General features: G+C 37.5%; 1 protein-coding gene across 4 annotated transcripts in view; it reads right to left on the bottom strand.

Annotated features, from left to right (window-relative positions):
• Positions 1-12,775, bottom strand: part of RBKS (ribokinase) — a 70,802-nt gene that overhangs the window by 41,474 nt on the left and 16,553 nt on the right. For 2 of the 4 annotated variants that reach the window (XM_075089114.1, XM_075089115.1), the window contains exons 2-5: positions 9,627-9,759; positions 6,622-6,710; positions 4,235-4,298; positions 1,362-1,424 (exon numbers count right to left, since the gene is read on the bottom strand). In XM_075089114.1, the coding sequence (XP_074945215.1) occupies positions 1,362-1,424; positions 4,235-4,298; positions 6,622-6,636 (142 nt within the window). In that variant the 5' untranslated portion in view covers positions 6,637-6,710; positions 9,627-9,759. The remainder of the gene's footprint in view (positions 1-1,361; positions 1,425-4,234; positions 4,299-6,621; positions 6,711-9,626; positions 9,760-12,775) is intronic. The other 2 variants (XM_075089117.1, XM_075089113.1) reach the window with 1 other exon arrangement.

Here is a 12,775-nt window from a genome sequence, read left to right as displayed (position 1 = left end):
CTTCATTCAAGTTTGGACCATATTTATTTTAGTTGGCCATGCGTATGAATTGGGAAGTAATACGACTGCTTGTACTCAACTATTCTGCACAACAAACCTAGTGCAAAACATGGTTACATATACAAACGAGTAAGGCCTGGGAGCGTGCACTGGATTCTCACTGTGCCATTTACAATGGCCAGAGTAGGGACTGTATGTGGCATAAGGAAGAAGTTCTTAAGAGCTGCTGCGGTAATTTATTTGTTGACCCAAACCAAGAGAAGGAGGTGGAAGTAAGAGGCAGGTATCCAGTTTATTCAATGTATTAGAGCTACCTTGTTTCTGAATTAGAGCTGTCATGCAAGGTTTGGATTAATCTTACTTAGAGAAAATTAAACTCACATCTCCAACTAATTTGCCTAATTTTCCTGAATGTTCCTGTGTAGACTTGCCTTTAGTCACAGTTCCTTCCCAGGTTTGCTCCTGGAGTGAATAGTCCTGTTTCCTTTCCCATTTTGAGCTGTAGCCTAATGTACTACCATCAGGTTACATAGGAGCTTTTAAGTTGATGTGTCAGCTAAACTGTGGTAAATGTTCAAATGAAGGCTCATAGATGCACCAGAAGTGAACTAATCCAATCACACTCAATTCGTCATGTTTGCATAAACATTATCAGTCCTGAGCTCTGAATTTTGATCCAGACACATGTACTTCTCCTAAGAGCTCTCAATAGCACAACTTGCTTGAGGAAAAGATAAACAGAAAGTTTTCAGAGGATAATTTAGCAATCTTGAAGAAGAATATGAAAACAAGCCAAATATTCTTTTCTTCTTCCCCTGCAATATCAGAGCAAAGGCACAGGCTAAGGAAAATTGACACAGAAAAAACAAATATGCCATTTCACTGTGCATTCATCACTGCAGATGCAACTTGGGATCAAGAATTGTGGTAATTTTACACGATCAACATAAATATTTCTACTTATGCTAAGGACAATTCCTTTTCCTGATTCAGGGCATAATGACTCAGTGTGCTAAGGAGGCAAACCCTTTCCTCACAGTAAAAGTGCTAAGTAAGTTGTGGTGGAAAAGGAGGTCTTTAACCTTCTGCTACACTGTGTGTTCTGGCCAGTGTAAAATTAGACAGCTGGCTGACTGAATTATGGCTATCACACTGCTAATCTAAGCATCTGATTCTGCTGCTTTTAGGCCCTCACCCTTCAACATTGCCTGTAATAAGAGTGCAACCAAGTGTGAATAAGATTATAAAAAACATGAAAGACGCAGAAAAAATAATTCCACAATTAACAGTGCCAAGCCAAAGGTTTCTTTTATGGCTGTAGAGGCAGAACAAAGAGGACAATTCAGAGTAGAAATATGTACCTTCGCTGTTGACAATTATTGAAGCAGTTCCAGTAGCAGCATCTGTAGTCTGACCTACAAATGCTAAGAAAGGGAAAAGTTACAGCATGCATTAGTTCAATACATTACTTTCAACCAATAGCATGTGATGCAGTTTAATTGAATTAAATCTAAAATGAACCCATAACCTCCAGCAATTTAAAAATGCTAATTACTCTTTCATGTGCAACAATGCCAGAGAAGCTAACAACAACAAAAAGTGTTAATTTACACCCACAAAACAGAAATGCAAGTCCAACATTCTTTAATTTGGCTACATCTCTGCTTTAGAGAAATCATGTTATTTATAAAGCCTTCTCAGGCACTCTACTCCTACATGGAAGTATTTCTTTTATTCATTGAAACAATAGAGTCAAGGCTGGAGAAAACGAAAATATTGAAACAACACAGCATTTAATTCTCTGTAGATTTGCATTTCAGCAATAATGTTAACATGTGCTATGAAGGCAGTGGTGAGACTAGATGTTTCCTCTTTGGATTATTATTCAGATAAATTAACTAGAAGTGAGGCTGGCAGCACTGCCTATTAAAAAGATTGTTCCATATTTGCTACTATAAGAACCTGCTTTCAGCTGTCAGCAAATTTGTGAAATATTAGACAGTGGTCTGAAACTTTCTATGACAGGTAGGGGTTCTTACGTGGAACTGTAGTAGAAAACTGTCAAAAAACTTGAGGGTTTTTTTTCCCCAAGAATTGTATTTGAGAAAAATCTACTATTTTATTTGACACAAATTATGGTGACCTTTTGTTTAAGAAGCTCTAGAGTTCTAACATTCTAGAACATGGACCTGATGCTGGGCAAAGGTTGGCTTCTTCCTCAAGATATGCCTTTTGTGGCAATTTAAAAATCTGCTTAGATTTGAACAAGGCTGAAAAAACACATCACATCACGCTCAGTTGGTTTTGCTAAAGTATTGCAGGTACTTGCCCTGGAGGTACCCTTATCTAGCTCAGTTACAAGGGTCAGAGCATAACTTTCCTTGCAATTATAGTTTCTTTTTACCATGAGCTAGGTCTCCACAATGGAATTGAAAGTAGAGAACTTGTGTCCTCTGTGCTCTGAGTGTTCTTCCTGCATGAAGAATAAGCAGCATGAGCAGCAATCTGCCCGGTTCAAATGTGGGAGGGAGTAACACATTAGTAAAGGTCTAAATGGTTTGGGCAGCATGGGTAGCTGATAGGTTGTGGAAGATAGGAAGACTGGGAAAGGAGAAAATTATAAAACAGATTGGAACTGGAAAGAAAAGGGTAAGGTGATATGTTTGGAAATAGAAGAGCAACATAAGCAAAGAAGACATATGACAACGATCCAGGATATGAAAGTTGGCAGAACTGGTACTATGGCAAGGATTTTCACCCAGTACCCAGTACCCTTATGTATAAAAACAGGGATAGTCTAGATGAGGATTAAACTGAGATGAAAAGCGAGGGACTGAAATAAAACAATCCTAAGCAAAATGGCCCATGCACATTGAATCACCCTTTCCTCCAAATCTTGGAATGCAAGTTGGGATCCCGGACCAGCCTCACCAGCAGTACATCCTGTCTTCCTCCAGGGCTGAAGAATGTAGGGGGTGACAATCTTAACACCATTCTGAGCTATTTTTTAACTCAGTCAACAGAAATTGGTACCTAAATGCTCCAACCCTTCAACTGATCTACCTAGGTATCAATGAAGTGCAAAGCGATGGAATTTCTGAAATTTTTTCCTACACTTTTCCTTTGCTGCTATAAAGACCATTTAAAAATTTATGTTAAGATTGCAAGATCAACCATTTAAATGAGAAAATATGAGACAGACTTACGGTTCCTTGTGAAATATACATTTTCATTAAGTCTCTGCATTATAATAGCTTTATTTACACGATCAAAGACTCTATTCACAAGGTATGCATGCTTTAGAGAGATTACAACTGTACACTAACAGACTGTTTTTGTGGTATCCTTGCCTGGTTTCTTGCATAAGTTGGAAGATATGCAATGAATAAACCTGTATATACATTTGTGAAATACTTACATACTATACTGATATGCAAAATAAAAAAGCCCACAAAATACTGCTATTTCTGTCTTTAAAGTAGGATTTGAATAATGCAGTAAATTAAGCTTGTGGCTGCACATTAAATAGAAAAGATAAACAGAATATTGAATTGCCACTTAGTGACTGCATTTGTCCATCCTTGTCCACCCTGAAGGAGACAAGTCATGTAGGCAAAAATGTGATCAGGTAGTAAAGCAGCACACAATAATACATTTACACAAAAGAGAGGATTAGGGTTACAAAGATAATAGAATATTGTGAATGCTTAATTTTCCCTTTTCCTGAAAGCCTTTTAACATTGATTTTTGTGTATACGTGTGTTAACAAACATTGGCTGCAGTTTCTAAAATGACTGCACGTGTCATTTCACAAAATAGAGGTGAAATGTACTGAGTTGACAAATGCATTTCCACTCTATTCCTCTCCTCCCAACATGAAATTGAGAATGAATAATCAGACTGAATTTTTCAATTTCTCACCAAGCATTACCATCACTAATGCCAGCCCGAATTACTGCATAACAGCAAGTTATCTTCAGGTGACTTGTGCTGATGTAATCACCTGAGATTTAGAGGTAATAGCATGACATTTTATTTTTAGTGGTACAACTGGTTTCCGAAGTCCCCATATTCTCACCTATATTCATTAATTCCTGCCAGCTGTGTCAAAACAGTTATTCATAGCTCTTAATGGTAAAACATATCCAATAAGGCAATAAAATAAGAAATCCTCCACTACCAAGTTTTAAAGCTTAAAAATAATCCAAAAGATTTCTTTAAAGTAAAATTTTACCTGTAGAAATACCGTTCTTCTTCAAGTTTTCAACATAATCATTGCCAAAAGAATCCGTCCCAACCTACAGAAAAGATAAAAGGATAGGTTTTCTCTACAGAAAGGTGAGAGGATAGATAAATCATCTTTAGAAAACAGAATGGTCTAACGTAATTGGAATTAACCACTTTCTGTTTTGTCTTATTAATAAACAAATAATAAACTAATAAAAAATACTAAAAATATATTAATAGTAGGAACAGTGTTCTGTAGTTTTCTCCTTCTATTACAAAACTACCCATTACTGCCATGCCGCTATATTCTTTTAAAACCACTGTGTTCCCTTGTCACTCAAGCTTTCTGGGGATTGTAAAATCTGGAAATGTACTGAATCTTGTACTCCTGGATCATAATTTATCTTTGAATTGAAAGCATTTATAGTGACTCTGGTGTCCTTCTTAATTGCAGTTCATATTTTGAATCTTCTACCTCAAGTTTCCTTGGTGGAAAAATATCAAACTGAGGTTATGGTCTAGAAAGTGACAATAAACATGGCATTGATGATTTCTATAATTGTCGGTATTAAATGTACTGTTTGCAAATTCAACATTTTTTGTTTGTTTTATCCAGCAACAGCAGACCAAGTTGAGTTAGGGCATCAAGCTATGCTCTGTTGTTTTTCTAACAGCAAGTGAAAGAGCTTGTAATTTCAGCTCCACTAGTCCTTTTAGCTGAACAGAATTCTGCTTGCTGTTTATTCAGACTAATAAACATTTATTTTTGTTACATCACACAAGGTGAACAAAGAAGATGAGGTATATGGAGAAAAAAAATAGTATTACTTGCTTAATGTCAAAATAGCTTTTAAAATATATTTTAAAAGCCAATATAGCTTTTAATTCACCAGTTTTAGCCTGTCTTCAGCATAGTGTGTGCTCCTGCTTCCAAGAGCAAGTTGTTTATCTGAGTGGTATCAAAGACTGACCAATACTGCAGCAAGCATTTTTGCAAGACAAAAAAAGCCATCTTTCCGATTAGAAGCCAAATCAAGACCCTGGTCACAGTCTAGACAACGAAGGAATTACATGAGGAGCCCTAACTAATGATCCTTCTTCTCATAAAACAGCACTAAATAGCTATGCCATATTTGAGTTACTGGAAGAACAAAGTAGCTGCCCCTATTGCCTGCTGTTAGAAATTTGTCTATTTATGAGCTCAGTCTTTTAGAAAGCTTGGAGAAGGCCCAAGTACCAGCTAGCGGTCACAATAACCAAACACTGCGATTCAGAATTCTAAAACCTAAAGTGTTACGGATGGATGAGCTTTCCCCCTGCATATTCTATTGCACAGCCATGTTTTGAAACATACTTTCATTTCCTACAACCTCTATAAGGGATTTTTCTAAAGCATTATTAGGGATGGTTCCCATCTTTTACCAAAGGAGGACAGCAATTTAGGTCAAACAGTCTAACCAGACAGAACATTCCTCTAGTACACGGAAAAAAAACCCAACAACATTTACATTGGTCACTGTGTTATTCATTGTTTGCATATTAGAATATTTCTGTATCTTTGACTACTCCCAGTTTGCCAGACAGGGTGGGTTGTCAGAAGCTGCATCTTCCGACTGCTTTAGGCTGGATGACTGCAGCCATCTGCAATTTAAACCTGAGTCGTGCTCACCTCTTCAGCCTAAAAGTTGTACTACCGGAACATGTTCTGTCTGATGGTATCACCTTCTCCCTCCCTTGCTGCTACGAAGCTTCCGCAACAAATCTAAGGATTTGCTCAGTTAATTCAGCAATGAAATATTTCATAACCATTTTCCGAAAGCTCAACTGAAACTTCCTTCAGCTCTGGGTCCTACATAACTGACAGACAGGCATCCCTTATTGTTCAACTGTCATAACAACTGAGATCAGCCATGGTTCTTTTGCTCACAGCGAGACATCTCAGCGCTGGAGGGAAGCCCTTGTAGGGGTCTCCATGGAGGTCCTTTTCCTCTGGAAACTTTTTTCCATGTTAGTTCATCAGCATCCAACCCAGTTAATTCTAGTACGTTTGCAGGGCTCATCTTTCCATTCAGGCTTTACCCTCAGGGAAGACAAAGCATTGGGCATCAGACTCCTTTTATATTAAAGGCATATTTACTGACCATGTCAAATTATATAATACTGTTTTAAATATTTTCTGCTTTTGCACAGACCCTGCTAGATGGACTGTTGGGTAAACAGAAGAATAAATGTCTTAGTCTGCTGACCACAAAACATTGTATGTGCTGAAATAGCATTTCTTCTTTCTTGAGTTCTTAACAACAGCTGTTTGTACAAGCATTATGGTCACGTGGTTTGGATATTAGAATGAGTGTAATTACATCAGTATTTTCAGTCTGGGTTTTCCCTACTTACTATCATGATTTCCATGTGGAGCTAGGGGAGCCGGCTGGCATCACAGCAGCTAAAATTCTGGCAGCTTAGAGAACCAAACTCATCTGTACCTGAAAATTAATTACAACAAACACATGTACCTCTTGACAATTGCTTGTTTAATCTATTCTATATGCCTTTTTTTTTTTTTTTTTTTTTTGAGACTGTTTACTCTTTTTCTTCTTTAGGGAATTAAACAGGTACTAAAGACAAGTATAAGACAGTAATACAAAAGGAAAAAACAATTGAAGATATCCATCATATTCTGGCCTGCATCTGAGATATAACTATGTTCTTACAGTGAAGTGAGCATTCAGGCCTACAGTACTTGAACTTAAATTTGGCTTACAGATCATCTAAAGAGAGACTACACAGCATGGTAATACAGCACTTCCTATTTCTAAGTAGGAATCAAATGCAGCTGGGGCTTAAGCAGAATTTAGTATATGCAATATTGGGCTAGTGACATCAATGTCCAGCAAGGATCATTCCAAATTGTTTGTCAGAATTAAAACAGGACTTTTCAGCACATAAAATGTCTTTCAGACCAACATCCCTCCACCATCTTAATCCAGGATGTGTAATAGATTTCTTTGGTAACAGCCACTACAAATAAGAACAAACCCAAAAGAATAGTTTGGGGAGTCTGGAGTCTCTTAAGACCACTGTGCATTTTTCAGTCCTGCAACAGGGTTATTGTATGAACATAAGCAATTAATTTATTTGCTTAGATCCTTTAGTTCCCTGACAGTAACCCTTTACATTTCTCTGAACAACTGTCGTCTTTGTCTTTTGAAGTGGCAATTATTCCATCAATACATTTTTGTACTGTACTGAGCAAATAGAGGAGGGGAGTTTAAGACTGATACTGTGATGAATAACACAGAGTAACAGCAGCCAGAGACATCCAGCCAGAATGCAGAACACTGCATTTCCACTACTCAAACTCAGTACTTGGATTTGACATTAAAATCCACAGCATTCTGTGGCATCTCTAGTCACAACTGTAAGTCATTCTAAAACTCCCTCCCAAACTCTCACCAGATAGTCACTGACTCTCTTTTGTGTTTTAAAGCTCAGAAGTATGAAGAATGCCTTGTCACTTGATCTGCCTACCTCCACTCTTGTTGAGGACATCCTCTGTCTAAATTACAGTCCTCATAAGAGGATGTCACACTCCAGCAGAATGTCCCTCTAGTATTAATACTGATTCCATTCCCTGAATTTCAGATTGTAGAAGCAATTGTTGTACCTGTATTGCATAAAAAATGTTGGGAATTATGACCAAAACATAAGCATGTACTGAGCACAGAGTGTGTGTGTAAGGGGCAATCTGGCTTTAAGAACCACTGAATACTTAAGACGACTTGTTAAAGTAAAAATAATTGAATTGTAATGATTCATTATTGCCTGACCCTTCTTAGTTTTTTCAGCAAGAAACTTTAAACTTTATACTACATCCCATTGACCTATGCAGACATAGGACCATACTGCTATGAGATGAGACTATTTTGGGAGGCTATAAAGTGCATTTTAATTTCAAAAGTAAATATTAACTTTTAAAATGAAAAAATACAAAATGCTAACATTTATAGATACTACAGTCATTGTCTGCTGTTTCTTTTCTCCAATAAATATACATCAGAAAGAAGGAAGACTAAGTTTTACTGAAATAACATAAACATGATTTTGGAAAGTAATTAGAAATTATAGTAACTGCTGAATTTTATTAGGAATGCGAATGTTTCCAGAAACATGTATGCACTGAGCAAAGGCTAGACCATTAAAAAATAAAACAAAATTCACACTTTCAGTGGAAAAAAAACCTTTAACATTTAGCAGGAAATGTTAGCAGGGAATTCACTGCCAGTTCATCTTGTACTTGAATCTGATCGTTCCTGAATGCAAAGATGATCAACTATACACAATATTATAGAAACACAAATATTGCCAATATAAAAAAAACAAACCTGTAGAACAACTAGTGATCATGACACATAGAAATGCTTACAGGTGTAACTTGGATTTATAGCTACCATTCTTTAGTCTAAATATTGGATTGGGAATCCAGTGAGGAAAGCTTCCTTGAGATGTTTCCAATACTCCTCAAAAAATCCCTGACAGACAGTGATCCAACAAATTGAGCATCCTCCCCAGCTATTGCAATAACAAAGTTGTCCACTCAAGTTGAAGTTTCATCTACAGTTAGCACAGGATAGACAATAGGGCTACAGAGAGAGATATTTTGATCCTACCTTTAGTAATGATCACTTGAAAATGAAAATATTTAATTACAAAAATGAAAGAAAAGCGTTTTAAGAACCTATCATCTACCAAGCTGAATCATCCCAATGGTCTGTGAGCCAGTCTTTAGAACTGCTGTATATCAGATGTTCCAGAAAAGTGGGCAAAAAAAATCCCAAAGCATGCAAAAGTTCTACGATTTGGACAGGAACATCTCATCCTAATCTCAGCTAATGAGATAATGATTTAAGCCTTGAAGCACAAAGTTTTACATTCCTCTCAGATTTGTTACTGGCTTGTCAGTGTCTGATTTTTAATCTCCAGAAAGTAAATTTTAGATTAACTACGGTGCCTGGCACCTGAATGTCATCAGTGAAGCCCTCATCAGTATAACAGTGGGAAAGATATAGAGGAGGGGCTAATCAAGATTACTTGAATTTTGAACATCTCAAATTCTCTCCAATTCTCTTTTCCATGGTACATCAACCTAAGTTTTGCAATCCTTCTTTATATGCAATTTCTGCCAGATTTCTAGCCAACTAGTCTTTTGTTCTGGCAGTGTTCTTAAAACAGCCTACTCCAAGCTTAAATTTATAGCTGAAATAACAAAAAGAAAAGGGAATTAGAGAGGGATTAAAAAAAAAACAAAAACAAAACAACTTTTCTGTAAGTCACCTAAAGGTTTACTGGAATTTGCATGAACTTTTAGTTCAGCTGTAATCCAAGAGCAAGTCAGTGCTTACCTTGCAGATCAGTGAGGTCTTGGCCCCAAGTCGAGCAGACTGGACACACTGGTTGGCTCCTTTCCCACCAAAACCAATGAAAAACTTATGTCCGAGGATGGTTTCTCCAGCTCTTGGCAATCGCGTAGTAAGGCTATTACAATTTAAAGCAATACTTACACACATTAGTGACTGAAAATAACAAGCACCTTCAAACTAAGAGTTACATTCTTATAATGCTAAATGGTCTAACAGCCAGCCAGTAAGACTGAAAGGCTCGAAGGACCTTTTAGTGTCCCTACTCCACATCCCACCAGTTTAAGTTTATTCCTTATATGCCACCCAGCCAAACTTCTCATTTATTACTCAAGAGAGGGATTGCATTTCTTTTGTTCGTGTTTCATGTTTCTACAGGAAAAGAAGCACTTGATCCCTGACTGGGATTCCCCAGTGCTAACTCAATACAGATAAATAGTAAATCTATAGGTCTCACTGCTCATATTGTTTTACTGTAACATTCAGCTCCAGTTTACATATTGTTAATTTAGTTTCATTACACCTAATTATACCTTCTTGAACCACCCTAGAGTAATTTTTCACTTTGTTCATGTTCACACCCCTCAAAATTGTAGATCATTATCAGAACCGTCCTCCCCTTTGCTGTCACTCAGGCGCACTGTACATACTTTTAAAAGTTTTTCTCTTACAAATCAAGCTTTACAACTTTTCAGCATTTTATTCTTTCTTGAACGCACTCCAATTACATTTACATCTTTCTGGGAATGGGTGCCCAGAACCAGATGCACTAATACAAGGGGAGACCCATCAGGAGTATATTCTGGTTTAATTTCCATTTTGGAAAAAACAAAACAAAACCGTAATTTTGTTAACCCCACCAGATGCTTTGCTATCTCCAGCAAAAGTTGAAAGGAAAAAAAGACACCACTGAGACTATGTTGAAGAATTTCTCTGAATGCAAAAGGCAAGCTTACTTTTGCTACTTCTATTAAAATACATAACACTCAAAGCTGTGTTTACAACACCACTCAGATTACCAAAATTTCTGCCTCCTCAAGCCACATATTCTAGGCACAAGTTTTAAAAATGGGATTCCGCCTATCTCTTACACTACAAACAAGTTCACAACATGTATGGAGGGAAGGCCTCCTATGATGTACTAGCTACCCGTTCAGTCAATGACAGTTAGTTCAGACAGGTTTCCAAAAGTCTGCAGGAAAGAAAGGGAGAGTGGGGAAAGGGAGTCTGAAAGAATGCAGAGGAATCTGCCATAATGAGGAACAGGTTAACTTCAGCTCTCTTTGTCAATTCATACCATTATTTTACCAATATATCTTAGAACAGCTTCAAAATTGCCAGCCCTCCAATTCAGGAAAAAGGGGACATGCTTCTGCACTAGCGTATCACTACAAAGTGCTTTTTGAAAAGGTTATGAAGAATAGATGTGTATTACTTTCTGAGTTTATGATGCAACCTGTGGGGCATATTGGTGTTTGCAAAATCTTAAGGACTTACTGACAGAGCACAGCCACAGCCTGATTTACTAAAAATTCTCAGCAAAAAGCAAGCATTTTTTTCCTACCAATTTTCAATTCCAGCATCCATCAGTCCAAAGGTTTAGGATCATTAGGAAATCAAGAAAACCAAAAATTAAACCAGTGAAGCCAAACGAGTCCTGAACTCCCAGAAATTAAGATTTTTGCTTTGAAGGAATTGTTATGGCTCTGTGCTTCATCATCAGTCACAGTTTCCAGAGAGATGCAGGTAGGGATGCGGACTCTGAGTAGGGATGCCTGCTAATAGAGCAGCCCAGATTTTAGTGTGAGGATACTGTACCCAACCAGCAGGTTTATTTTGTGTGGGTGACAACAGAACAACCCCAGAAGGCTCACAAGTACAGCTAATGGTGCTCATTTTGTTTCCAGAGAGGCAGAGCCAGGAACGGCCCATTGGGAAATGTTTAAACTATTTAAAATAAAAATATAACAGCTTTTTAGAAGTATGCTTACAGGTTCCTTATATACACCTATATGGAAAGGGTTGCTAAGTTAAAACTGTTTGTCCACAGCAGCATCTGTCAGGTTGTTTATAACAATGAGTAACTGTAAGGTTTCAGGGAACAAGGTGTAATGAGTATAGATAAATAATGTTTATTAATGGTAACATCTATATTTTATTGCTATTTCATCCTTGGAAGCCAAAGTAGTGGTGATTGTGGACCAGAGAATAAAGGCCACAGAACTCAGCTGAGGAAGCTCCTATTCAGCCAGTGCCAGGGTACTGCACACACACTTCTGAAGTTATGTGCCATTCAGTAAAGAATAGTTGTTTCACCCAGCCATGGTAAGAAATAGTAATAGCAGCTCTTGCAGAATTCCTTTCATCCACAGATCTCACTACACTTCAAAAAGCAGAACAACATTGTTATGCCTGTTTTGTGGGTGTGAAACTTAGGCAAGCTATTTTGCCTTTTTGTGCCTCAGGTCAGCCAAGAAGCCAGTGGCAAAACCAAAAATAGAGATCAGCTCAATTCACTAGCTCATACTGTCTTCTCATTTAAATTCTGCAGTATGAAAATGGTATCAATTCATTCTCCTTCCTTAGGGTGTTTTTCAGATATTATAGCTTATTCCAAACAGAATTTGTTTCCACAAAAAGCTAATATATTTTTAGACAAAGATGTACAATTGTGACATCCCAGCAGACATCTGCGAATAGCGTTGCTCTGAGTTCATATGCATTTTCAAGCAGTATGTTCAACCATACATATTCCTGTTTTAACAGTGACCAGACCATGATTTGATTATTCTCTCAGTTATGTTGGCACCAACATGCAGCTCCAATGGAAGCATCATAATTGCACTGGTGAAAGAACAGGCTTGGTGAGATGAGAATCTGGGCCTCAATGTTTCAAGCAGCATGGCATAACAACTGCCTGTGGGAATCAAACAGCTTGCTGAAGAAGGGGAGATGACCTTTGTGATTGTTTTGATGGAAAGGTACAAGGCAAAGGATTAAGTTGCAACAGTGACTTACAATTAGCCAATTTTAAAAATAGGCTAACAGACTAAGCAAGAACATGCAGCAAGTTCCTGTAGCTCACTGTCAACAAAAACCCCACCTTACTATATTTCAGGCATGATCGCCAACCC

The sequence above is a fragment of the Phalacrocorax aristotelis genome, chromosome 3 (assembly GCF_949628215.1).
Source record: "Phalacrocorax aristotelis chromosome 3, bGulAri2.1, whole genome shotgun sequence".
NCBI lineage: Eukaryota > Metazoa > Chordata > Aves > Suliformes > Phalacrocoracidae > Phalacrocorax > Phalacrocorax aristotelis.
The sequence above is the reverse complement of the archived record's forward strand: the minus strand, read 5'-3'. Positions and strand labels throughout refer to the sequence as shown.